Source organism: Lolium perenne, chromosome 3 (assembly GCF_019359855.2).
Source record: "Lolium perenne isolate Kyuss_39 chromosome 3, Kyuss_2.0, whole genome shotgun sequence".
Taxonomy (NCBI): Eukaryota; Viridiplantae; Streptophyta; class Magnoliopsida; order Poales; family Poaceae; genus Lolium; species Lolium perenne.
This window is the reverse complement of record NC_067246.2, coordinates 104,528,470-104,553,014: the sequence shown is the minus strand read 5'-3', so window position 1 is coordinate 104,553,014 and position 24,545 is coordinate 104,528,470. Positions and strand designations below refer to the sequence as shown.

The following is a 24,545-nucleotide window of genomic DNA, read 5'->3' as shown; positions in this document are numbered from 1 at the left end:
AGACGCGGAGGCTCAAGGCCGCCGCAACCGAGGAACGAAGGAAGGAGGCGGAGCATCTCCAAGCCATGCAGTCCAATGCCAGCGTGTATGCCCTTGCAAACTCGGTCGCGCATCAGGCCCTCTTGATGATCAACCGGAATATGCTCACGCAGATTGCCGCGACGAGCGCCAACAGTGCTGAGATGTGGGTCATCGGTGAGACTGTGACCCGCCCTAATGTGACTTGAGTCACGGATTTGTGCCCAATCCCACGAACTGACCATGGGTGGGGGGGGGTGGGGGTGAGAAGGGAAACACCAAGACCACGAAGAATACAACGAACTCACACACTTCACAACCCGATACAAATCAAATTTACTCTTAGTGGCTCGATAACCACCCCGATAGAATCAAGTGAGAGAGACCTTGGGGTAGAATCACGAGATCGATGAAGAACAACAGACAAATACGTGGGGAGACCACTAGAATCACACACAAGATGTTCCAAATTCTACAAAGAATGCCTTGGACTACAAAGGAGTCATAATCCCGAAGGGACGAGGAAGATAAGCTCAAGGGATAATCTCCAAATGTTTTGTCTAACCCTAGAAATGGCTGGTACGGTTGCTCATAGAGACAAGATTCGACTTAAGGGTATTTTGGTACTTTCGTGCGGAATAAACACACCCACACAATGGGCCAATAACGGTTCATATCTGGAGTTCGAACTACTAGGCAGTAGTGCCGCCCTTGTCACAGCGACAGTATCAGCCTGGGCGGTAGTGTCGGTCTTCTCCTGGTGGTGAGGTGTAGGGTGGCACTGGGGCAGCGACAGTCCCGGCCCATGCTGGCGATAGTGCCAGTCTTCTCCTGGTAGCGAGGTGCAGGGCGGCAGTGCCGCTACCCCTGAGCGGCAGTGCCGGCCCCTCCTGGCGGCTGTGCCAATCTTCTCGTGGTTCGTACCTAAGCACACATAAGTAGTTGGGTTGAGATAGCACGCCGTTCAATGGTTTGTCGAGGTCGAGCGTGGAGAGGAGCGAATTCACCTCGACTTGTATGGCTTTGGTGTGTGCTCGTGTCATGGGTCCACTCGGGAACTTGGTGGCCTTGATGGAGTATCGTCCGTAGGGCGGGCTGCATCACGCTTGCTGCCTCCAAGATCGGCCGTGCAGCCGTGTGTGTACGGGCTCGGGCATGCGCCCTCCACTTTCGAGTAAATGGTAGCACCAGCCCAGTTCTCCTACTCGCCACGAGACGGGTTGTGCGAATGACGGGGCCCTCACCGGGCTCCCTGGACCTGAGCCACGTGATGGCGCTTTGCTCGAAGACCCCACAGGTGGTGCCCGCTGGCTCCATGCCAGGTGCCTGGAACCTAAATGTTGTGCTAGTTTGACCTGACAACTATGCAGTCGGCATCCATGGCGGACTTCATGGCAGCGACCATGCAGCCTCCTCCGGTTCATTTGGCACCCATGAGTTACCCGCTCACGATGCCGCCCACCATGCAGGAGCCTCTCCCGATCCAGCTGGCTCCCATGCCAGCCGATGATGCCTACTACAATGAGGACGGCATGATGGACGTCATGATCCAAGGCTGCCATATTGCACCCAAAAATCAAGTTTATGTACTACCACCGTACCACAACTTGTAGTTTGTGTGTGAAATGCACGTCCAAAACAAGTTGGTGTAGCGCTGGTGTTATTAACTCATCGTGAAACAATTTTGGATCAGAGTCAAATGGTCAATACAAAACTGAACCGTCGGATCCTTCCATAACCTGACCTGATCACAGGTGTTGTAAAAGGAAGAACTGATAAACTGGAATAGGAATTAGGGTTTTTCATTGATCGCGCCACCCAGCCACCCACTCTCCCTGATTATATAGAGTACCTAGAGGAGCCGCGATTCGGATTAAAGTAGCCTTACAAACTGAAGATAACTTGTCACATGCGACAGTTCAAACAGAATTGAAATGGAGCCGTCCCATGAAGTTCTGACGATCTTGACCGTTGGTTAACTGAACCCTTCCCTGTTGCCGACAACACATGGAAATTCAGCAGTAGCTTCAGGTTGTGACACCGCGACGCATGTGACATGCTGCCTTCGTTTGTATGTCGTGTTTACGGCCATTTACGACTGTACGCGGAAAAGGAAGTGCGGGGCGCTCTCCCCGATCCGGCCATTTACGCAAAATTTTGCTAGCAGCGCAGTCGGTAGGGCCGTTGGTGCCGGTTGCCATTGCCCTCTCTTGGTTTCCTGAGACGAAGAAGCAGGCAAATCAGGGAGGAAAATGGCCTTACATATCCTGGATTGGCAGTCAGTCACGGGCCGGGGCGTGACTTCCGCGGCCAGATTTGTTAACCTTTGTGGTGCGATCAATCGGAAGAAGATACGAGCTTTTCCTCCCTCCCTGGCACGCGAGGTGTTCACCTTAAGTCCCTAAGAATGTCGCCGTAGCCTAGTCCATTCCATCCGTGTGGTGTGACCCTCCATTCCCCTCCGCAGACCTCGCCTACTAAACCCCTCCCTCCCTTCCTCCCTTCCTTCCCCAGCACGAGCTCGACTCGACTCGATTTCAGCGGCACCAGGAAAGAACAGGCGAGGGTTCCGGTCTCCCCCCTCCTCCGCGTCCGTTCCGTCCTGCTCTGCTCTCTTCTTCTTGATCGTGCTCATCTCTTTTCTTGTTTCTTGACTTGTGGAGGGCTTAATCTTGATGATGGTGTCATCCGAGATGCATGCTCCCAAATCTTCTTCTTTTTTTCTTTTTGTGTACTCTGCCTGCAATCTATCGCTGGAGTTTTGTTGATGATCTTGATAATTCTTGACTTCTGGGGTTTTCTGGCCTGCAACCAAGATTTTCTTGGCTCCTGGGGTTTTCTTGCTTTGCTCTGTTTCTTTTCTTTTCTTTTTTTTTGCCTGTTCTTGGGTTTGGTGGGGTGTCCCGGATCCATTGTTCCCACCATGGCGTCACTCATGCGCTGATTGGACTCCTGAGATTCCGTCCATGAACAAGGGGCCGATGAACACGAGTTCTTGAATTGAAACGAAAGAAAAACAAATATTCTTTACTGTCATGAATGTGATAGAACCTTTCCACACTGATGGCGTCTCATGCTTTTCAGGTGCTTTTTTTTTCCTGCTAAAGTATGGTTCTGAAGAAGCTGCTTCAGCTGTTTGGAGTAGGCAAGAAGAACAAGAAGGATGACAAGAAGAAAGGTGATGTACCTTTCCCCAATTAACACGATTTATTCATCACTGGTAGTCTGGTAAATATTGGGCTTTATTTATTTATTGTGGACTGGGCTTTGTTTATTTATTGGATATGTTTCTCTCTTGGTGTTGATGGCGTGGTGATGTCACTCTTTCTTCCACCAGCTGGGGTGTAGGGATACTGCATATCTAGTTGAGCAGTCGTAATGGACTGAAATCTTCAGATAGTCTGGCGGCTGTATGGTCCAGATATATAGTTGTATCAGGATGGTTGGATATTTACATCTTTGCAGTCATTTTGTTATTGAACCGTATGTATTAACTTTTAGGAAGCCAACAAGTACTCAGTTGAGATATGATGAGCTTAGAAGCATTTTCTTTTACAAGTCAAAACAAAGGGCTCACAATGGTTTGCGCAATTTATATTGTACCAAATACTCCAGTGAGGATCACACCACATCTACCACATTTGTTGATATCTAGATAGAATTACAGAGCTGCTATAGTTTGGTTGGATGAAGGAAGCCTAGGGTTCTATTACAGGCTAAGCACCACATGCCGTGGGTGGCTTCAGATTGAATTTCGACAATGCCATTTACTTTTGGTTGGCTAGTTCCTCCTAGCCATCCCATTCATTTTAGAGTTTGGTTGGATGTGAAATGGCATCATGAATCCATGTCTCCCTGTGATCAATTCATCAACAAACTTCGAAGTTTGTTACTCTACATCAAACCCATCCTTTATTAGAAAAACATTTTTCTCCTCCTGTATTTTAAATTTAAACAGTATCAGCTGTGATCTGAAAATGGGCACTTTCAGTTATTTGAGTACTCAGTAAAGCACGCCCTGAAATGGATCTAGGACTTTGATAATCTTGACTAATAAATACTCTGTGTCTTACTGAATGCAAAGAATGACACCGGGTACAGCTACCTGGACAGCTGTACTTCCAATATCTAAAAGAATTGCAGCCACTTAAGAGTTCATGGGGTCTGGAGGGTTGGTATACGGAAGCAGTTACTTTGGTGCTGTATGTAAATGAAGATTGAATTACTTGTCGTATTCACTGCATGTGGAAATAACAACTAATTTTAGTTTACAGTTACATGTAGTACTAGTTTTATAGATACTGAAGATTTTCTAAAAAAAGCACCCAACTTTCACAAAAGTTGACACGTAAACTAGCTTACGTTCGTTAGTACTGAAAGCAGGGATACAAAAATACTAGTATTACTAGGTTGAAATTTCGTGCTCTCGTACTAATATTAATTTTAACAATACCTTAGTACTAACGAAAAAGAGACACAATACTTTGAGGCCAAAGCTATAAATAACAAAAGCACTGAAAATTGCAAACTGGAATATATAAGACCGGAAACAGGCTGGTTATGAAGTACCTAGTACTAGTACGTTATGCTCAGATGAATTTCCAAAATGCAGTTTCTTTATCCGTGGTATTCTTTTCGAGTAACAGTGGCATTATCACAGTGAATCTGAACAAGATATGTGCTATAGTCTGCATTAGATGTGATCCCATTCTGTATCCCTGTCCTAAACTCTGAGAGTACGTACAAATTTAGTGATAATGTCGTCATTGGTCCACAGTCCATTGGATTGCAGGTGCTGCTCCACACTCTACTCTTAATATCTTTGCAAACAACAGTCAATTGGATCCCTCTTCAAGTGGGGCTGGTACGACACTATCACTGCAAAAGCATGATCCTGAATGTTCAAGTAACATCTCCATGATAAAGGAAGCACATGGATCTGAGAATGACGATTACAATTCATTTAACCAATTTGATGTTGTTCAACATTACTCAGACCACCACTATGCAAAGACTTCACCGGGGAAGGTATGCTCTTGAACCCTGCTTCTTTTGACGCAACTGTGAACTAACTTCGCACCTCCAATATGTGAGCAGGCCACGAAAGATTGGGCGAAAACAATACAAAATGAATGGAAGCTTCTACAGAGAGATCTACCAGGTTGGTACATACCTTTATATATGATAAAACAAGTACATTTGTTTTGATCAGACTATCCGTGCATTGACTAGGAATAGCCTCTACATGTCCTTTATTATTGTCACCAAGCTGTTGTTTATGCTGATTATATCTTATTAATTTCCCCAATAAATATATTATATCAATTATGTGTTAACTAGAAGGTATATCACAATTCAAAACACTATCTAAATCTGATCAGCATATATTTATTGATTCTTCTAACTTGGTTGTGTTGGTGTGAGTTTTGACATGGCTGTTGGGTCCCAAATTTACTCATGGCGTTGTTCATGCTCCCCTCGAATGTGTTCAAACATTCCTTGACTCCATTTTTGTCTGTAAGAATGTCACTGGACTGTATGCCACCATCGTCCCTAAAAAAGACCTGTAAACACTTGCCCATAACTGTAGCATTATCTCATTGATTCTCAAAACTTAATTGGGTTGCTAATTTTTTTCTGACTGCGGAGTTCCAAAATTGGCACAATTCATGCTCAAATTATTTAAGTTTTTCCTTAATGCTATTTATATGTGCATGAACGTCGCTCAGAAACTTCAAAGGATGCACTGTTCTATGTCATTGTTATATCCTGCATTTATTGGCCCTTTTTCATACAATCTTGTCATGTGGATTGTTTCCCCTTGTCCACAAGATCTTGTCTTAGTGGATATGTCATTTTTCCAGAAAGTATAATCATTTCATATTCTGAAGAATGAGAAAGCTGGAAACTGTTTGCAATTCCTAACCTGGTGTGCCATATGGGTCCTAGTGTCACGTTTTCGTTTCATATTTGCAACCAGTCCTTCTTTTAGAGGATTTGCACCCTAAATCTGGGTTTGGTTTCAATTATGCAGAATCTATATATGTTCGAGTTTATGAGGATAGGATTGATCTACTTAGGGCTGCTATTATTGGGCCTGCTGGAACTCCATATCATGATGGTCTGTTCTTCTTTGATGTTCACTTTCCTCCTGGATATCCTCAATGTCCACCGGTATGTTAGCACCCCCCCCCCCCCCCCACAGACACACATACACACACACTTATTTTCACCATTTCCTTCACACCCGTGTTCCAAGATGCAATCTGGTAACAGAAACCTATTAAATATGCACAGAAAGTTCATTACCGTTCAGGTGGACTTCGGATAAATCCAAATCTGTACGAGAGTGGAAAAGTTTGCCATAGCCTTCTGAACACTTGGCTGGGTTCTGGATCTGAGAAATGGGGAAAGTCAAATTCCACCATGCTGCAGGTGTTGGTCTCCATCCAGGGCCTTGTGTTGAATGATAAACCCTACTTCAATGAGCCAGCTCTCTTCAGCTCGAAAGAGAAGCATTCCCTGGCATATAATACCACTGCATTTCTACTATCCTGCAAGACAATGTTGTATTCACTTCAGAACCCCCCAAAGGTAATCACAGAACCCTCATTTCTTGCCAAGGTATTATTAGTGCTGTGTTGGTTAGCCTAACAGTCTTCATGCTGTAAAAGAAGAATTTCAGTTGTGTCATGGCTGTGACACTTCTGATACTCTTTCAAAAAATGATCTGCATAGATCCAAAATCATCTAAAGTCAGTGTTATTTTTAAATCAGCTCCTACCATATTTAAGCAAATCGAATTTTCTATGTTTATTTCTTTCAGAGAACTTTGAAATCACATTATTCTTTTTTTCAGAATTTGGATTTAATAAATTACTTTTACAAGGAAAGTCCGAAAAAATACTTTTTCTTTTTAGATCAAGTAAAAAAAAGATATACAGTTGGTCATATAATCGCGGTTATATGGATATTTTTTATACTAGGGAGTTGTTTATACAGTTGGTTATATAATCAACTCTCAGTTTTGATTAATTGATGAATATTTCCCATTGTATCAATTGTACTTGTCATCTCCATAAACTCATATTAGCAGCGCCAGTTCACACGACCCATAGGGGAGATGTTTCTTGGGAGTTGTGACATTAATTTACCAAGTTCAAGTTTTACACATTTTAAGAAATAACATATCCATTGTATTTCTATAAAATGTAGAAGAAATGGAGTGAGTTTTCGAGATATCATCACCATCATGTACAATCTTTTAAAGGCAACGACACCCCATTATGAGTAGAAATTGGTTTATCTAACATAGTAAAAATGCATCCTTCAGATATATACCTATGGTGCACTGTTTCTTCAAGTCACTGAACTCATTCTTATAGGCCTCGCGTTTTTCTGCAGAATTTTGAGACCATTATTGTGTGCCATTTCCATGAGCGGGAGCAGGCCATCCTGGAGGCATGCGGTGCATATGCATCTGGCATGATCGTTGGATCATTGGTCAAAGATGGCCGGACATACGTCCGCAACAAGTGCTTTGCGCGTTTCAAGAAGTCCCTGGATGCACAAACTGAACTTCTTAAGAAGGAGCTAGCCGCGAACAGGTTTCGTGCGCTGGAACTGAAGAGACATTCTACAGATGAGATTGTGTCTACTAGCTAGGATTCTCTTGTGTCAGAAGATATCTGGGGATTGCAAAGTTCACGTAATTATATTAGAAGCAAATGTTTTGGCAGATCAAACAGGTTATTAATACTCTCAAGAGCTGGTTGTAGTTTAGCACTTGCTATTTTTTATCTATGTGATGAACAAGATTCGCATCCTTTCTTTGTGGTTTTATCATGTTACCTTGTACCTGCACGAACATGGCAATAGAACCTGTGCCACTTTGATGAGCAATGAAACTTGGCTTTTATATTTTGAGCAACCCAAGACAGTTTGTAATGTGTTTAAGTTTGATCAAATCAGCACAAATTGCAAAACAATAAGCTATTTAGGTTCAGCTATGAGCACGAAGTATTCCTACATCATTTGCCTTTTTTATTTTACTTTTATTTTTCATATTTTTACATTTTCTTACTTTTGTCATAGCTCTGCAAAATTTAAATTTAAAAATCTAGCTTCAATGAAGAACTGAGAAAAAAAAAAGTAGGACAAGTTATGTGAGGCATGACTACCATGCTTATATAGTAGTATGAATTTGGTGTGATTCATGGTCAAGACTTGAGAGAAGGTTTTCTAGACCTAGGATCAACTAAATAATATGTGGATGAATGCATTCCAGATTTGTTTTAAAAATCATGTTAACACAAGTTTCATGGTTGTAAAATGGTAAAAAAGGCTAAGAAAATTATCAGCCTTGCAGAGAACTTAATGGTACATACATAAATATCCAAAGCCTCCTATCCTGCGCAAAGAGTCAGTACACCTGTGTAGTTCGAACAATGCTTATGACCGTAGTCTTCTTTGCGGAGAGTTGTGGGCATACTATGCATCATACAATCTCACATTTATAGCACATGGTGAGACTCTGGCAATCACAAGGAAAAACAGATCCTACTGCCTCAACCGGAAGAAAACCTATTACAGGTTCCAGTTGACAACCACAGCAGGGTGTTTGCCATTAGTGGGTTGGTACCCACAAGGGGGGAAAACAGAAAGAGAAACTGCACGAATCTGATATTCAGTGCACAAAACTAAGGCTGCGCTGATATTTGGTAGTATGGAATTCACCCCAATTTAGGTGAATCCTGCAGGTTCTTCATCAGTAACCATAGTTATTTGTCCTGATTCCTCTTCAACACTTGGACTTTTTTTCTCATTTTCCTCCTCAGCAGCATGATTTTGAGCTGCGGCTTCCTCCTCTTTAGCATGTTTATCTGCCTCTACTGCCTCCTCTTCAGCACGTTTTTCCACCTCTACTGCCTCCTCTTTAGCACGTTTTTCTGCCTCTACTGACTCCTCTTTAGCACATTTTTCTGCCTCTACTGACTCCTCTTCAGCACGTTTTTCTGTCTCTACTGCCTCCTCTTTAGCACGTCTTTCTGCCTCCATTGCCGCCTCCTGCAGCTTAAGTTGCTTCTTGTACTCCGCCAATTGTTCCTGGATCCTCTGGTAACCAGACAACAGATCACCATAGCGGCTTTGGAGAGTACGTTCTAATGCTTTCTGTTTATTCACTTCTTCAGCCAAATTTCTCACACGATAGGCACCAGCCATCTGTTCTTGTTTTTGTAACTCTTGGAAGCATTCAAGTTCCGTTGCTGCAGTGTTCATCTGCTTGAACGTGTCTTGGATCTGTGATCCCAATTTTGCAGCCCGTGCCTGACGAATCAAAAAGCAAATAAAGCAAACTATCAGGATTGCAAATCAACATGGAAAAGCTAGAAACAATATGTGGTCAGTATCGTACAATTTTGTTTCGGTAGAACTAATCCAGAATATCAAGTTAAAAAAACAAAGGCAGGAGCAATTACTAAAGAGTTGTATTCCTCTGCAAATTGTGCAAGTTTGATTTGTGACAGCTCTAATAATAGTATAATACTCCTCCGTCTATAAATAGATGTCTTAGAATTTTTTTAATTTGGATGTATCTATACACTAAATAGTGTCTAGATACATCCAAATTTTGACATATCTAAGACATCTATTTATGGACAGAGGTAGTATTTTATAGTCTGGAGTGGCTTCCATATAGTGCATTTTAAAGTGGCAGCTAACATAACAGCCTAAGGGAGGCAGATGAAAGAGAAGTGTACCTAAACCAACTACAGAGAAGCATTTTAAATGGTTTGAGTCGTTGTATAGGCGCAGAATAATCGCTGTATAGTCGCCGAGTTGTTTTCCAAAAATCACGGCGACTCGCGACTATACAGCGACTTATGGCGACTATACAGCTTTTTTGGTCGGCTATACATGAGCCGCAGAAACCATGAGCATTTAGCGTAGCCAGGTTAGGCTGTATAGCATGTTGCCTGAAGAAAAGTAATAATTAATAGAGATACTACAAAGAAAATAACGCATCATCCCCAGCTAACCTGGTATCCTTGTGTCAGCAGTTTGATCTTCTGTTCAAGACGAGAAGCTTTCTTTGCTTCATCATCCATTCTCTTCTTCACAATTTCAAACTCGTGTTGCAAAGCAGAAATTTTATCAGCATTTCCAGCAACACTGGCAAGACCATAGCTGTTATTCATCGGGAAAAACATAAGGTCCTCTTGGCATCCATCATGTGTCTTCACGAAATCCACAAAAGATTCATTCTCATGTCCCATGGCCACACGAAGATACTGAATCTCCTCATCAACCATAGAACTTGCCTATCAACAAAGAAATGAAGCGATTTGAAAAGGCGGTATACATGACATACACAAATAACAGTACTAAGAAAGCTAAAACATGTAACTAAGATGGTCTTGTTAGTGCAGTGCTATATATAGCTCCCACTATATAAATTTACTTGTCCCTCCAGGGTATCATTCAATGCGAACAGATTAGTTATAGCCAGCTATTACAGTCAGAATTAAGATCACACGGGTCCAAAAAGGAATGGTTTAGACCTGCTGTATTATTTTACTGTGTTACTCACTGAGGTATTTATACTGATGAGCAGACATGATTTCAAGTTATTATTGATGTACCTAATACTATAAGAAAAATGGATGAATGTTATCACTAAATTGGACATGCAGTTCAACATTTATATAACAATAATAAAAGGAGGGGGGAAATAGGTGTACCTCTTTCAGTTCATGCTCATCGAAACCTTCAATTTCAGGAATGAAAGCTGCCCCATTCGTCTGACGTTTGTTCCCTTTCCTTTTCTCTCTTTGAGTTTGTTCGTCAAGAGGATATTTAGCATTATCATGCTCAAGGAGACTGAGGAGCTCCTCATTTATTAGCTCATCAGCTTGTTCAATTGATGTAGGAGGCACAAAGGTACTTCTGCTTTCTCCACCTTTAAGCAGAGACTGCCGGAGAATCTCCACTGAAGCAGCAGGTGGCCTAGGCAAACTCCGCTGCAACACTTTTGATCTCTTTCTGAGCAATGCCTCCTGCTTTGCTTGTTCCTCAGCCCTCTCTCGTGCTAACCTGTCTGACATATCCTCTTCAATTTTCTCTTCAGATTCTTCCTTCTCCTCTGTGATGGGTGGCATAACTAGCTGGTACTCATTCTTAGGCTGTGGAATGGAAGCAAAACCAGATCGCAGACCTCTTCTCAACTCAGCTTGCCTACGAAGTTCGAGCTGAGCGCTGTCCTGCATTTCCACCTCTTCATTTATGTGGAGCTCATCACGGAATGGGGTACCTTTTGGAGTTAAACCAAAGGAATTTCCATCTCTGGAGGGTGTCAGACCAATCCTTGGGGTAACACCAGGGCCAGGGCTAGCCAGAGGCGTTGCCATGGGATTTGGAGTCTGTATCTCTTTCTTACGTGGTGTAACGCCAGAGAAGTCTGATGGATGAAGCTCTGGGTTATCGCCTCCTAAAAGAGGTGTTTGTGATTCCCTTAGACGTGCAAGATTCTCTGCCTCCATCATAATAGCGTCACCTTTCCCACCTGGAGTTCGTTGTGGAGTTCGCAATGGTGTCATACCAAGCCTTGGAGTCTGGGAGTAACTTGCAAGCAATGTCCTAGTAGCAGTACTTCCTTCACCAAGCTCCTCGGTCAAAGCAAGATCACCGACATTACCCATCTTTGAAATCTCCTCCAATTCATGATCAGAAATTTGGGGTGGTGGAAGCATTAGTTTGGACCTTCTTGTGACTGCTTCTGGGTCGTTGAGTTTATTTGCTTGCATTATTGCGGCAGGGGCATCCTGCCTCTGCAGAATTTTGTTCCTGCCAATGTCTTGCTTTCTTAACTGAGCCTCTACATCCACTCTTCTCTTCCCTTCGAGCTCCTCAATAGTAGTTGGAAACTGTATGTGCTCAAGTGGCCTGTCTTCACCCACCGTATCATAAAAGCCTGGAGGGGGTCTCTTTTCAAAAGGGATCTCAGCATTATAGTCAATTCCCTTTCTCTTCCTTTTTTTGTGCCGGTTGTCAATACCAGCTGCCTTCAGTTCCCTCCTTTTTTGCAGTGACGCAAGCCTCCTCGCCTCTTCAAGTTGTTTTTCTCTTGCCTTTCGTTTTGCCTTCTTACCCCTGGTGTTAGCTAAGCGAGCCCTTGCCTCAGAAAGCATTTCCTTTTCATCTTCGTCCATGTCAACAGCATCTGGGCGTGCAGGTTTTGACTCAGGATTTGGATCGATCTCCCCAGGTCGCAACTTTCTTGGGTCGTCATTAGGCTCATAATTCTCATCCTTAGCACAGGCAGCATCAAGCAGTTTTTCATACCGCTCAAGACACTGAGATGGCGTCCGACCCACAATAGGTGCAATAGTCCTCCATTGAGTAGGCATGAGCTTAGCAAGGTGGAGTAGCTTCTCATCTTCCTCCCTTGTCCACTCAGTCTGGAGTCAACAGACACGAGTTAGTTAAGTGAAAGAAATGACAAAACCATTATTATACCAAAGGCAACTGAAACCATAATAGGGCAGGTAATCAACTGAAAGAAGCATGAAGCATCATTATCACATGAGAAGATTGGCGGTTATTTTGAAACATTCAATCCAACTTGAATGAAACAATGTAAACCTCACACAAACTGAAATCCGGTTCAGTTAAGTTCTACATGGTTTTTACAAAATGTTGAAGTTTCAAGAATCAGATGACAATGCTAATACAGAATTAAAAATCCTATTTAGAGTTGTCAAGTGGGGTATGTATATTAACATCTTTACCATAACTCGTTCATATTTTAATGATATGTTATGGCAGAAAACATGTTAACAGCTTAACATCGTGCAAAGACAGATATTCGATGACAGAATAGCTATTTCACAAGGCAGCTATATATGAAATTCCAGTTTCAGAACACCACATTGCAACTAGGGCTCCTTCCAAATCACTCCACATCACAATTGCGCGCGGGATCCTCTAATTTCTAGTAGTAACCAGCACGCGAGGAACAGGAGGTTAGGGGGAGCCGCATTACCTTCTTGATGGAGGGGTCGAGCCACTCGTACCAGCGGGCCTTGCACTGCTTGGCGGACTTGCGGACGAGCAGCGAGGAGATGCGCGCCCACTGGTTCTTGCCGTACTTCATGACGGCCGCCTTGAGGATCTCGTCCTCCGTGTTCTTCCACACGCCGCCCTTAATCATGATCCTCATCTTGGTTGGCTCCTCCCTTGCGGCCTAGCTCGGCCTACCGGATGTGCTCTCCTCCGCAGAGGGGGTCCGGGGTCTCGCTTCCGCCGCGCCCCCGGCCGGGCGAGCGGCTCCGGCGAGACCGGGCGGTTTGAGGGGGGGAGGGAGGGGGTTTAGGGTTGGGTGGGTCGGGGCTGGGTAACGAGACCGTGGGGTTGGGTTGAGGATAAAGCCTGTTTACCGCCTAACGCGGGCGGTATCGTGAGCACCGCGCACCGCCTCTGCGTTCTGGGCCTGGCCCTTTTTATTCTCCGCATAGTGCCTCTGTTCCGCTTCTTTTTCGGTTTTCTATATGGGTTAATTATTGGTTTGCCACTACACCGCGAGGAACACTCAGTTTTGCCAGTAGATCTGAATTGTGCCCAATTTTGCCATTAGATTTGAATTGTGCTCAGTTTTACCCATAGTCTGTGTGTAACAATTTTCGTTAGTTTGTCATTTCATTCAGGTCAACGTCCTTGACTCGGCCGTTTCAGGTGGGACCAGGCGGAGACGCGTTTGAAAAGAGAACCGTTGTTGGCCGTTTCACGTGGGACCCATAAGGCAACCGTTGGAGCTCTTCCATTTTAAACCGCCGAAACGCGTGGCGGAGCTTGCAGCGGTGAGCAGAAATCGATAGGGTTGGAGGCGGCCACACGCAGAGGTGCGGCGCGGGCGACCGAGAGGGCCTCGTTGATGGGGAGCGCCGTCGACGGCGGGAGCTGTGGAGGGCGTAGCCGTCTGCTACAACCACCTCATGGTTCAGATCCCGCGCCACCTCCCTTTTTCATGTCTTCTTCTAGCTCCCGCGCCACCTCTCGGTTCGAGCTTCCGATGCGCATCGAGATGTCGATCCTCCTCTGTCCGCGGTGCCGGGCGGCCGTTGATCAGAGGATTTCGCTCACATCAAAGAACACCAATCGTTCGTTCTACGTGTGCAGCAGCGAGAAAGGGGTAAGAACAGGGGAAATTTCAGTATTTTGTGGATATTTTGTGCTCAATATGGTTGATCTGTTTCGTGTGCTTGCAGATAAAATGTTTTTTTTCCTTTGGGTCGATGTTTTGGTCCACACGCTAATGAATCAGCTGCTAGATGAGCATGAAGAATGGTTGCCCATCTTGCCACAAACGGCATCAGCCGCCGCGATAGCTAGTGCAGAAGAGACAGAGGGCGGAGCACGCATTGACAGAGAGCTAGCTTTTGAGCTAAGGAGGATGAACCAGAAGATTAGAGAGCTCGAAGATCAATCAAAAATTTGCAATTACATTTGTGCATTTGTAGGTGGTATTGTCACCGCACTAGGTTTAATGTTGACATTGTATGGAAAGGCAAGACTTTGTCATGAATTTGTAAGCTTCAAATTGTATGAACTTTTAAGCTTGAATTTGGCATGAATTTGCAAGCTTGAAATAAATAAATCTGATCAAAATGTGATAGTGGCAAAGGTTTGGCTTTGGGCAGATGAGAAGGGTTCTTTAAAAAAAAAGGGTGAAAAATGAACAAACAAAAAGGGGTGCGGTTAGGACTCGAATCCAAGACCGCTTGGTTTGGTAGCGTGAATGATTGCTCTGGTAAACAGTAGGGTGGATGGAAAGATACTGAAAAGCAAAAGGAAGAAAGCTAGCTATAGTTAGTTCTAGTTCGTGACTTGGTTTAGGGTTTAAAGACGCATATGTTTGTACTTTTAGTTTATGCACACTGCTTAACAACAAAAAGGGGTGCATCTTTGTGATTTCAAGCATTACGTGTTTGTGGTTTAGGTTGGAAAAATGATCAAACAAAAAAGGGTGCATCTTTCTGATTTCAAGCATTGCGTGTTTGTGATTTTTTGTTTCATACTTATATAGGTATCCTACTTATATTACATCAAAGTTCATACTTTGATCCGTGTTTGTGATTTCATGATTCATACACCTTTGATATATTACATCGAAATCATAGAAAACAAAGATATATGAGTTGCAAATATTGGTAGCCAGATCATCACGGAAAATAACTTAGATAAAGTTGATATATAAGATGCTTAGTTCCACCGTTACACGGAAATAACTTAGATAGATAGATGGGTACCCTAGATAGATAGATAAGTTGAGTGACACGACTTGACACGACTCGACACGGAACCACATAGAAAAAAAATAAAAACGAAAAGCTAAGAAAACATGACGAGCTTGACGAGAACACATCGTGGCCGCACCACCTGCCGCAGCACCCGCGCCGCATCACCGTCTTCACTTGTGGTACGGGAGGCAGTGCATACGTTTCCCGGAGAAGAAGATGGAGTCGCAGTCGGTGAAGATGTTGTAGTTGGTGGAGAAGATTGACTCGCAGCCGCACCAGAAGACCTCGCCGAGGAGGGCATACGCGTCAAACCGGTTGGCGAAGGTGACCGTGAGCAGCTTGAGGGTGACGCCTTCATGAGACTCGTTGATGTAGTACATGACGGGCGAGCCCGGTGGGAGGTGGGAGAAGCCCTCGTCGAGGAAGTCTCGAGTGAGCTCGACCTCGCTCCTCCACCTTGACTTCGCCCACACATGGAGCATGTTCTCGACGAGGATGTCCGCCGGATAGAGTAGCTCCGGCGCGGTGCGCGGACGGCGGAAGGTCGCTCCCGTGTGCTGCATCTTCGGAGAGGAAGAGAGGCTCGCTTGGGTGCGTGGTGCTTTGCAGAGGGAGAGGAAGACAGGCTCGCTCGGTTGGTGTGTGGGAGAGGAAGAGAGGTCCCTTATAAAGAGGTTGGCTCATCATTAGGATTCCTAATGAATCAGGGCTACGCGTGGCTATCCGTTTCCAAAAAAAAATAAGGGGATTGACGCGTGAGACGATGGCACGACCTGAGACGATGGCAAATCTGATACAGCTGCAGCGCTACGAGTGAGTTGAGACCATGGCAACGCTGAGACGTTGAGATGATGCATTAAAAGGCATCAGCGAGCGAGGTACGTGGAAAGGGGCGTTGGCGAGCGAGCTTCGTGGCGCCTGCATGGCGCATGCATGGCGCATGCATCGCAGGCCTAGACACACGGGACGGCCTAACGGACATTTCAGTGTTCTTATGGCCCACTGAAAGAACATCTCTCATATTATGTTTTGAGTGTTTGATGTCAATATATGTGATACACTAATGTTTGGTTAAGTGGTACAGGGATTATATAGATACATTTGTATGTGTGTTGGATGTGGTCAGTACTGTCAAAAAGAATCAGCAAAAAGTTCACCAGGCCGGATAATCCGGGCCGGATATTTACAAAATATCCGGGCCCCAGAAATTCGGCTAAGGACTTGAGGAAAAGCAGCTCAGTATAGGGGCCGGACAATTGCCCGGATATTGTCCCGGTTTTGTCCCAGGGCCGGATTATCCGGGTCGGACATTTCAAGAATATCCGGCCCCCAGAATTTCGGCTAAGGACTTGACGAAAAGCAGCTCAGTATAGGGGCCGGACAATTGCCCGGACATTGTCCTGGTTTTGTACCAGGAGGCCGGATTATCCGGGGGGGCGGATTATCCGGCCCCCCGGAAGGCTCAACGGCTGGATTTTGGGGAGGGGTATTTATACCCCTCTTCTTCTTCCTTTCCCCTTTGCTCAATCATTGCACAAGGAATCTGCCAAGCTTCACCCCCATTAGAGCCACCTCAAGAAACACAAGATTTGCAAGATCTCCTTCCTCCCCCAACCAAAGCTCTTGATCTTTGGAGATTCGAAGGAGAAGCCACCGATCTACATCCTCACCGAAGCGATTTTCATTTCCCCCTCATTTGTTTGAGGGATCTCATGCTAGTGTTCCTATTTGGTTCCCTAGTTGATTTGTGTTGATGTGTTGTTGTTGATTGTTGTATTGTTACAGATTTGGGAGCCTCCAATTCGGTTGTGGATGTGTGCCCCAAGAACATTGTAAAGGCCCGGTTTCCGCCTCGAGGAAATCCCTTAGTGGAAGTGGGCTAGGCCTTCGTGGCGTTGCTCACAGGAGATCTGAGTGAAGCCTTCGTGGCTGTTGGTTTTGGCTTGCGTAGCAACCACACTCCTCCAAACGTAGACGTACCTTCTTGCAAAGGAAGGGAACTACGGGAATCATCTCCGTGTCATCGCGTGCTCCACTCTCGGTTACCTCTATCCCATTCTATCTCCTATATATTGCGTAGCTATATCTTGCTTAGTTGATAACCTTGTCATATAGGTAAATTCACTTAGTTGCATATCTAGAGAATTTACCTTTGTGTCAAGCCTAAATTGAAAAAGAACTAAAAATTGGTTAGCACCTATTCACCCCCCCCCCCTCTAGGTACGGCATACGATCCTTTCAATTGGTATCAGAGCCTCGGCTCTTATTTCGGGCTTAACCGCCTAAGAGTATGCCGGACGATGGGTGACAAGGTATCAACTTGTCAATGCCTATGGATTATAGGCTAGGGTTTAGTTGGAAGTAGAGGGCAAGTAGATCTCGAAGGTTTCAGCCGAAAAGTACTCGACGATTATGAGAACTAGGGTTTGTAACAATGATTTTATTGCCTCTTCGTCCCTCGACTCCCCCTTTATATAGGAGGTGGAGCCGAGGGTTTCGTTTTGTACAAGTTACAGAGTCCGGGACGGTTTCTAACTCATCCCGCCAGATTTACAAATAACACTTCCTATTACAATTCTAACTTTCCTTAATATATCTTGAACTCCCGAATCTTCTTATTCTTCGAGTATTGGGCCTTCAGTAAACCCCGGGTACTATCTTCGGCAGGCCCATTTGGGATGCCTATGTCAGTAGCCCCCGAGATTTTGCTTGAATCGTAGAGTCAGGGAAAATCTCTACTGTCTATTTTTATTCGGGAGCTTTCACTTTTCTATATTTCTTCACACAAAATTCTATATTGTACAGGGATACTGGTAATTGGGGCTAGTTCATCTGACGGATCAGGTACTAGTTAACTGCTCTATTGGCAATCCGCAAAAACCTACTTCAAGATCACGTCCCTGGACATGATCTCGGGATACTGGTGTAAACTTCGACAGGTGCCGCTTAAGGTCTTACCATTCTGTCGAGTCCCAGTCAAATTTATCGAGTACCTAACGCGTCCGTTAGGATTTTTCTTCGTATCTGTTGATACGGATAAAAGTAGCAGAGCGCAGTCTTCGGCGATGCCACGCCCAGCAGAACGGATCTGGGGTCTTACCTTCGCAAATTTGCGGCATTCAGAAATTGATCGCAACTTTGGCGTTCTGAGAATATATTGTCGAGTACTTTTCCGGCTGTTGGAATGGCACATTTTATCGAGTCAAGTATGACTTATATTGCGCTCCCGATGGGAGTATATGTAGAGTTAATTAAAACTCGAAATATACTCTCTTGCTTTTCTATCTTTTTTAACTTCATCGGGCACGCGAACAGCGTTCCCGATGGAAGTAGCCCCCAAGGCTACAGCCAAGAACTTGTGCTTGGTTGTAGGCTCAACATTCTAGTCCACCTTGTCGCTATATTGTCATTATTTCCCAATATGATCTTCTCTTCATCTCTCGGGTGCGCGAACAGCGCTCCCGATGGGAGTAGCCCCCGAGGCTACAGCCAAGAACTTGTGCTTGGTTGTAGGCTCCCGCAATTTCTATACTGCCATACTCAAAATTTTACTTTTTGTCGAAGTAGCCCCCGAGCATTTGGGCAAAAACTTGTATTTGATCAAAGGCTCCCGAAGTATTTGATAGCTTCTCCTGTCGCCAATCTTCTTTTATTTTTCTTTATCGAGACGCTTTACTTTATTTCTGTGAATAGTCGTGATTTTTCTGTATTGTGGGTCCATTGCTTCCACCACGTTGACACGTCATGCAAGTGGGGGACACATGTCCTCCGCTTTTCCTGGCGCACGTACGGTAACGCCTATCTCAGTAAAAATACCTTTTTACCCTTTTATCTAGAAGATCTTTTTTCACCACACGATTTCTTCATCCAACGGTGCATTGCTTCGCCCGATTCTTATATAAACCTTTCTTCAACCTCCGTTCACTCCTTCGCTTGCGCCGCACATCTGTTCCTCTTCGCAAAAACTTCCCCTGCGCCCAACTCTCTCTGATCTTCCGCACTCACGAACATTGCTGTTTCCATTGCCGTTGATGCCACCGCGCACGCGACTCACTCGCCACAAGACACTCGTAATCCAAGATGGCCGCCGAAGATCTTGAGTGGGAGAGATCTAAAATCTCCAACCAGGACGTCAACACGCTAAAGAGGCTTGGCCTGATGAAGAAAGAAGACGCCATCCGCTTTCCCAGCGAAGAAAGCTACCCCAACCCTCCAATGGAGTATCGGGTTAGTTTTGTTGATCACCTCATCCGCGGCCTTTCGGCCCCAATTCACGATTTTCTCCGCGGCCTTCTGTTTGTTTGCGGGATTCAATCGCACCGCTGACCCCCAATTCCATCCTTCACATTTCCATTTTTATCACACTGTGCGAATGCTTCCTCGGAATCCCTCCTAATTGGGCTCTGTGGAAACGCATTTTCTGCCTCCGCCGCAATGGCTCCCACAACGCCACTTATAACATAGGCGGCGTTGTTATCTGTGTCCGAACTGACGTTGATTATTTCGACGTCAAGTTTCCTGATTCTGTTCAAGGATGGCGCAAAAGATGGCTCTATATTCACGAAGAAAGTGCCAACTCTGTGGAACACAACATAATTCCTTTCGACGGAAGTGCCAGAATTCAGCGCCGCCGTTCTGGACGCCGAAGCTTCCGAAGAAGAAAGAAAGGCGACAGAAGCTCTTATGTCTCGTATTCATCAGCTTCAAAATACTCGAGGCAAAGAACTATCCGGTGTTCAAATCACTGCCTACTTCCTTAGGATTAGAGTGCAGCCTCTTCAGGCTCGCAAAAATCCCCTTTGGACGTATTCTAGTGAAAACGACGCCAATAGAATCTCCAGTGATCTTTCTGCAAAGGACTTGGAAAAATTGATTCGAAGAGTTTCTCGCCTGGCCAAGAAGGATCCTATTCCCTCCTCTTGTCGCGTGGTACCATACAGCTCCGCCAATTCTCTCCCCGAGGTATGTTGTCTTCTCGAGTTTCTGTCTTGTTCCGAACTTTCCCTGCATCTCATTGTATTGATATCTCCCTAATTTTCCTTTTGTCGCTATTTTCTTGCAGAACCATCCTACTATGGCTTCCCTTCCTCCTCTTCCTGAGGATGGAGAAGTCGAAGAAAGGGCCATTGTCACAGATGACAATCAGGAAGCTCCATCTTTTGTGAACGAACCCGTGGATTCTCGAAAATCTGCGGGTAATTCCGAAGATACTTTATCGGCACAATCTCCTCCTCCCGCTGTCTCCCCGAAAGGCAAAAGGAAAAGGAATGATATCGAAGATTCTGGCACTTCCAAAGCCGAAGAAGTTGATCCTTCACATCAGAAGGCAGCTTACGATCCTTATCTTGGATCCCTCGTCAGCTCATAAGTCCTTTTTACTTTTCTTCTTATTTCTGTGAGGCGGCTCGCAAGAAAGCCGAACTTGTTGCTAGCGAAGCCAAAGCCGAGGCTGATGAAGCCAAAGCAAAAGCTGCTAGTGTCGAGGAACTGCAGAAAAAACTTGAGGATGCTGCATCTGCCTTAAACGAGCACAAAGCTGCACAAGCTTCTCGTGAACAGGGGATCCTCAAGCGCCTGAAATCACAAAGTCGACGCACTTACAGTAATATTATTGATCCCTTCTATTTTTATGAGAGTCGCTATTTCTTGTTGTTTGACCAACGTTTTGTTTTCTTGGCAGATCAAACAAACCAAGATTTTGATCTGGAGAATCCTGTCGATGACCCTCTCCTTGACGCACTTTCCTATCTGGAGCTGCATGGGTCCGAAATTCGTGAAGGCGTGGCGAATGCTAATGCAGGATTGTCGGCGCTGTTCCCCTACTTCTTCCCGAAGAAAGAGGAGCCCTCGACTTTCCTTACCCTTGCCAAGATGTTCAATTCACCAGAAGACCTTGGACTGAAGATGCGCCAAGAAAATATGAAGATTGCTGTCGAAAGCACTGTTGCTCTTGTTTGTTACAGCCAACAGACTGTTGATTGGACAAAAGTTGGCGGCACCGATCAGATAGAGCAATCAAGGTGGAGGTCCCTGATTAAGGCAGCCAAGCCCAATACGAAGAAAATCTTGGCTTATCTCGGGATCAAACCAGCTTCGACTCCTAGCTCATCAAGGCCGGAGGTCTAGTTGCATGCCTCTTTGTTTTTCTTTATCTGTTTCTTTTGCTCTTGTCGCCAAAGTAGTTATTTGGTGACATGTACTTCGTTAGCTCCACTGTAGGGCCTTTGTAATTATTCCGAAAGATTAATGAAAACTCTATCTTTTGCTTGTTGATTGATGTTGTCTTTTAAATTTCAGTTGGTATTTGATAACTACACTCCATCTTCCACTCCTTCTAATGTTTCGCCTTCTTCTTCTCGCTCAAAGAGAACTCTTGCTGATGCTATACCTGTCGAAGATTCCTTGCCGCGAGAATTGGATGAACTTCGGCAGCAACTTCAATATGCAAAGAAACAAACACTTGTGATGATTGAGAAATCTCGCAAGTCATCTGAAAGCTCGAAAAATTGCACTTCAGCAAGCTCGCGAGGCCGTGGCTGCTAAGGAAATCGCTGCTTCCGAGGCTGAAAAGGCGACTACTCGAGAAAATTTCATGCTCGAGTTGATGAATGAAGCCAGTGTTGATATGTCGGGTATGCTTGTTTCATCCTCCAATATCTTCCGTCTTCATGCTATGTTTCTTGAAGTTTTCTGCTTTGTTACTTGAATAGGTTCCGTCGCTGATGCTGTTGCCGAAGAAGAGAGGGTAAATACTAGGACGAACTTCCTTGTTAACCTTTCCCTTGACCATGGTTCTCTGTTTTGGGCTACCCCAGAGAGGACTCGCCAGATTGTCAAATTTCAGGATCGCGTCTCTCAAATTCTCGACTTCCTTAACTTTTGTACCAAGACCCTGTTTATGGTTTACAACTCCATGTTTCCTCGGAACGTTCAACCAAAAACTCTTCCCGAGTTAATGGAGAAATTCAAGGATACCCACAGGATCCATGATTTTGTCAAAGCTCAACTGGTAGCTGGCGCCAGATTTGCTCTTATCATGCTTCGATTCTGCCACTCAAATCTTGACCTGACCCAAGTTGTTGCGAAAGTCCATCAGAAGGTAAAGCGCCGAAGAGTTGGTGTCGATCGAATTAATACGAAGGTTTCGCCTATAGCCGAAGAAATGATTGAAGACCTTCTTCGGATGGATGCCGACTTTTTTGCCGATGGTCATTATGCTGACTTTCTTGGCGCTGCTCCTGAAGAAAACAGAATTACCCTTGACGACATACTGAATCATGATTAATTATTTTCTTTTGTAGATAACTCTTCTTTGTGACCCATGACTGTGATTATATTGTGAAGCAATCATTATATTTCTATATTTATCTAGCCCCCGAGTGTTTCGGTGGCTATTTACTGTATTTGTATATTGCGAGGTTTTGAACCAAGGCATTTATTTAATATGTATTTATGGCGAATATCAGCCCCCGAGCCTCTTTACTGAGTACTATTTTGTATTTTGACTGACTCACGAGGTATTTTAATACCAAGGCGAGGCCTTTCTTTTTCGATGAACTATATTGAAATTCGTCGGGTCGGAGACTTTGAACATGTCGATAAAGAAAAGTTATATTGACACTATCTTTATTATATTGCAGCACCGCGAGCCCGCCTCATTAAAAACCTTTCCCGGCCCCACTCGGTGCCCCGAAAAAGGAAAAGAGTGCGTCTGAAAACTCGCGGGCGATTCAGTACATTGAAGTTTTACAAGGACTATATTTCAACTCTAGGCGTAGAACCGCCTGAGTTGCGCCACGTTCCAGGGGTTTTGTTCCTCCACCCCTGTCTTCTTGTCCTTTATCCTGTATGCTCCTCCTCCGATTACTTCCGTGACGATGTAGGGGCCTAGCCATGGTGACTCGAGTTTTTCATGACTTTTTTGCGTGAGCCGAAGAACTAGGTCTCCCACCTGAAAGGATCTTGGCCGCAAACGTCGACTGTGGTAATTCTTCAAGTCCTGTTGGTATTTGGTTACTCGAGACAGTACTTCATCTCTAGCTTCATCAAGTGCATCGACGTCATCTTCTAGCGCTTTTCTCGACACCTCTTCATCATATTCTGCGACTCTTGGAGAGTCATGCTCTATCTCGATTGGTAGTACTGCTTCTGCTCCATGAACCAAGAAAAACGGGGTTTCCTGTGTTGCTGTGTTTGGTGTTGTTCGTATGCTCCATAATACACTGGGCAGCTCCTCTGGCCAGGTGTGTCGAGCTTTCTCCAGTGGCGCTAATAAGCGTTTCTTAATGCCGTTGCAGATGATTCCGTTAGCTTTCTCGACTTGGCCATTGGTCTGCGGGTGCGCAACTGATGCAAAGTGTAATTTTATGCCCACTTCTTCGCAATAATCTTTGAACTCATGGGATGTGAAGTTACTGCCATTATCTGTGACAATGCTATGGGGCACTCCAAATCTGAAGACGAGACCTTTTATAAATTTTACTGCAGATGCTCAGTCTGGTGAATTTATCGGCTTCGCTTCTATCCACTTTGTAAATTTGTCGACAACTACTAGCATGTACTCCTTTCCTCCTGGCCAGGATTTGTGTAACTTGCCCACCATATCGAGTCCCCATTGGGCAAAAGGCCACGACAATGGTATTGGTGTTAATTCTACTGCTGGAGAGTGAGGTTTTGCGGCAAACCTTTGACACGCGTCACAAGTTCTTACTATTTCCTTGGCGTCCTCGATTGCTGTCAACCAGTAGAATCCTGCCCGAAATACCTTGGCTGCAATAGCTCGACTACTTGCGTGGTGGCCACATATTCCTTCGTGTACATCCTTCAGAATTATTCTTCCTTCTTCGGGTGTGACACACCTTTGCAGGACGCCTGAAATACTTCGCTTGTACAATTCTCCTTTGACCACCGTGAACGCTTTGGAGCGTCGAATTACTCGCCTTGCCTCAACTGGATCATCAGGTATTTCCTTCCTGAGGATGTATGATATGTACGTCTGCATCCATGGTATTTGTATCACCATGACCAGGTCCTGATCTTCTTCTTCTTCTTCTTGCTCTTCCTTGGTAGCCTCCGAGGATTTCTTCTCCTTCTTTTTTGATTTTATCGACTTGGTGGATCTCTCTGTTATCTCTTCCCAGAATACACCTGGCGGAACTGCAAGGCATTGCGACCCGATGTTTGCAAGAACGTCGGCTTCGTCGTTGCTCAATCTGCTAATATGATTTACTT

The 24,545-nt window shown here is 44.8% G+C and overlaps 2 protein-coding genes across 3 annotated transcripts; one reads left to right on the top strand and one right to left on the bottom strand.

Annotated features, from left to right (window-relative positions):
* The first annotated feature begins 3,081 nt into the window (after positions 1 to 3,081).
* LOC127342060 (putative ubiquitin-conjugating enzyme E2 38) lies at positions 3,082 to 7,837 on the top strand. Of its 2 annotated transcripts, none has more exons than XM_051367993.2 (6): positions 3,082 to 3,196; positions 4,796 to 5,046; positions 5,116 to 5,179; positions 6,053 to 6,192; positions 6,316 to 6,642; positions 7,423 to 7,837. In XM_051367993.2, exons 1-6 carry the CDS (start codon positions 3,127 to 3,129, stop codon positions 7,681 to 7,683), a joined length of 1,113 nt encoding a protein of 370 aa, XP_051223953.1. In that variant the 5' UTR covers positions 3,082 to 3,126; the 3' UTR covers positions 7,684 to 7,837. The 2 variants fall into 2 exon arrangements, with proteins under 2 accessions (XP_051223953.1, XP_051223954.1); XM_051367994.2 differs by having other exon boundaries at positions 3,084 to 3,196; positions 6,316 to 6,612.
* Positions 7,838 to 8,558: 721 nt separating this feature from the next.
* On the bottom strand, positions 8,559 to 13,384 carry LOC127342059 (cell division cycle 5-like protein). The gene is made up of 4 exons (XM_051367991.2): positions 13,061 to 13,384; positions 10,761 to 12,476; positions 10,059 to 10,340; positions 8,559 to 9,345 (listed from the first exon to the last, which is right to left on the bottom strand). Exons 1-4 carry the CDS (start codon positions 13,235 to 13,237, stop codon positions 8,761 to 8,763), a joined length of 2,760 nt encoding a protein of 919 aa, XP_051223951.1. The 5' UTR covers positions 13,238 to 13,384; the 3' UTR covers positions 8,559 to 8,760.
* Between the last annotated feature and the right edge of the window lie 11,161 nt (positions 13,385 to 24,545).

Bases quoted from the DNA above. Each gene is read 5' to 3' on its own strand.
- LOC127342060 (XM_051367993.2), top strand. From the start codon at position 3,127: ATGGTTCTGAAGAAGCTGCTTCAGCTGTTTGGAGTAGGCAAGAAGAAC. The intron at 5,047-5,115 runs GTATGCTCTTGA...ATATGTGAGCAG, and splicing joins CAAAGACTTCACCGGGGAAG to GCCACGAAAGATTGGGCGAA. The intron at 5,180-6,052 runs GTTGGTACATAC...TCAATTATGCAG, and splicing joins TCTACAGAGAGATCTACCAG to AATCTATATATGTTCGAGTT.
- LOC127342059 (XM_051367991.2), bottom strand. From the start codon at position 13,237: ATGAGGATCATGATTAAGGGCGGCGTGTGGAAGAACACGGAGGACGAG. The intron at 10,341-10,760 runs GTACACCTATTT...CTTTGTTGATAG, and splicing joins ATGAGCATGAACTGAAAGAG to GCAAGTTCTATGGTTGATGA. The intron at 9,346-10,058 runs GTTAGCTGGGGA...TTGATTCGTCAG, and splicing joins TGCTGACACAAGGATACCAG to GCACGGGCTGCAAAATTGGG.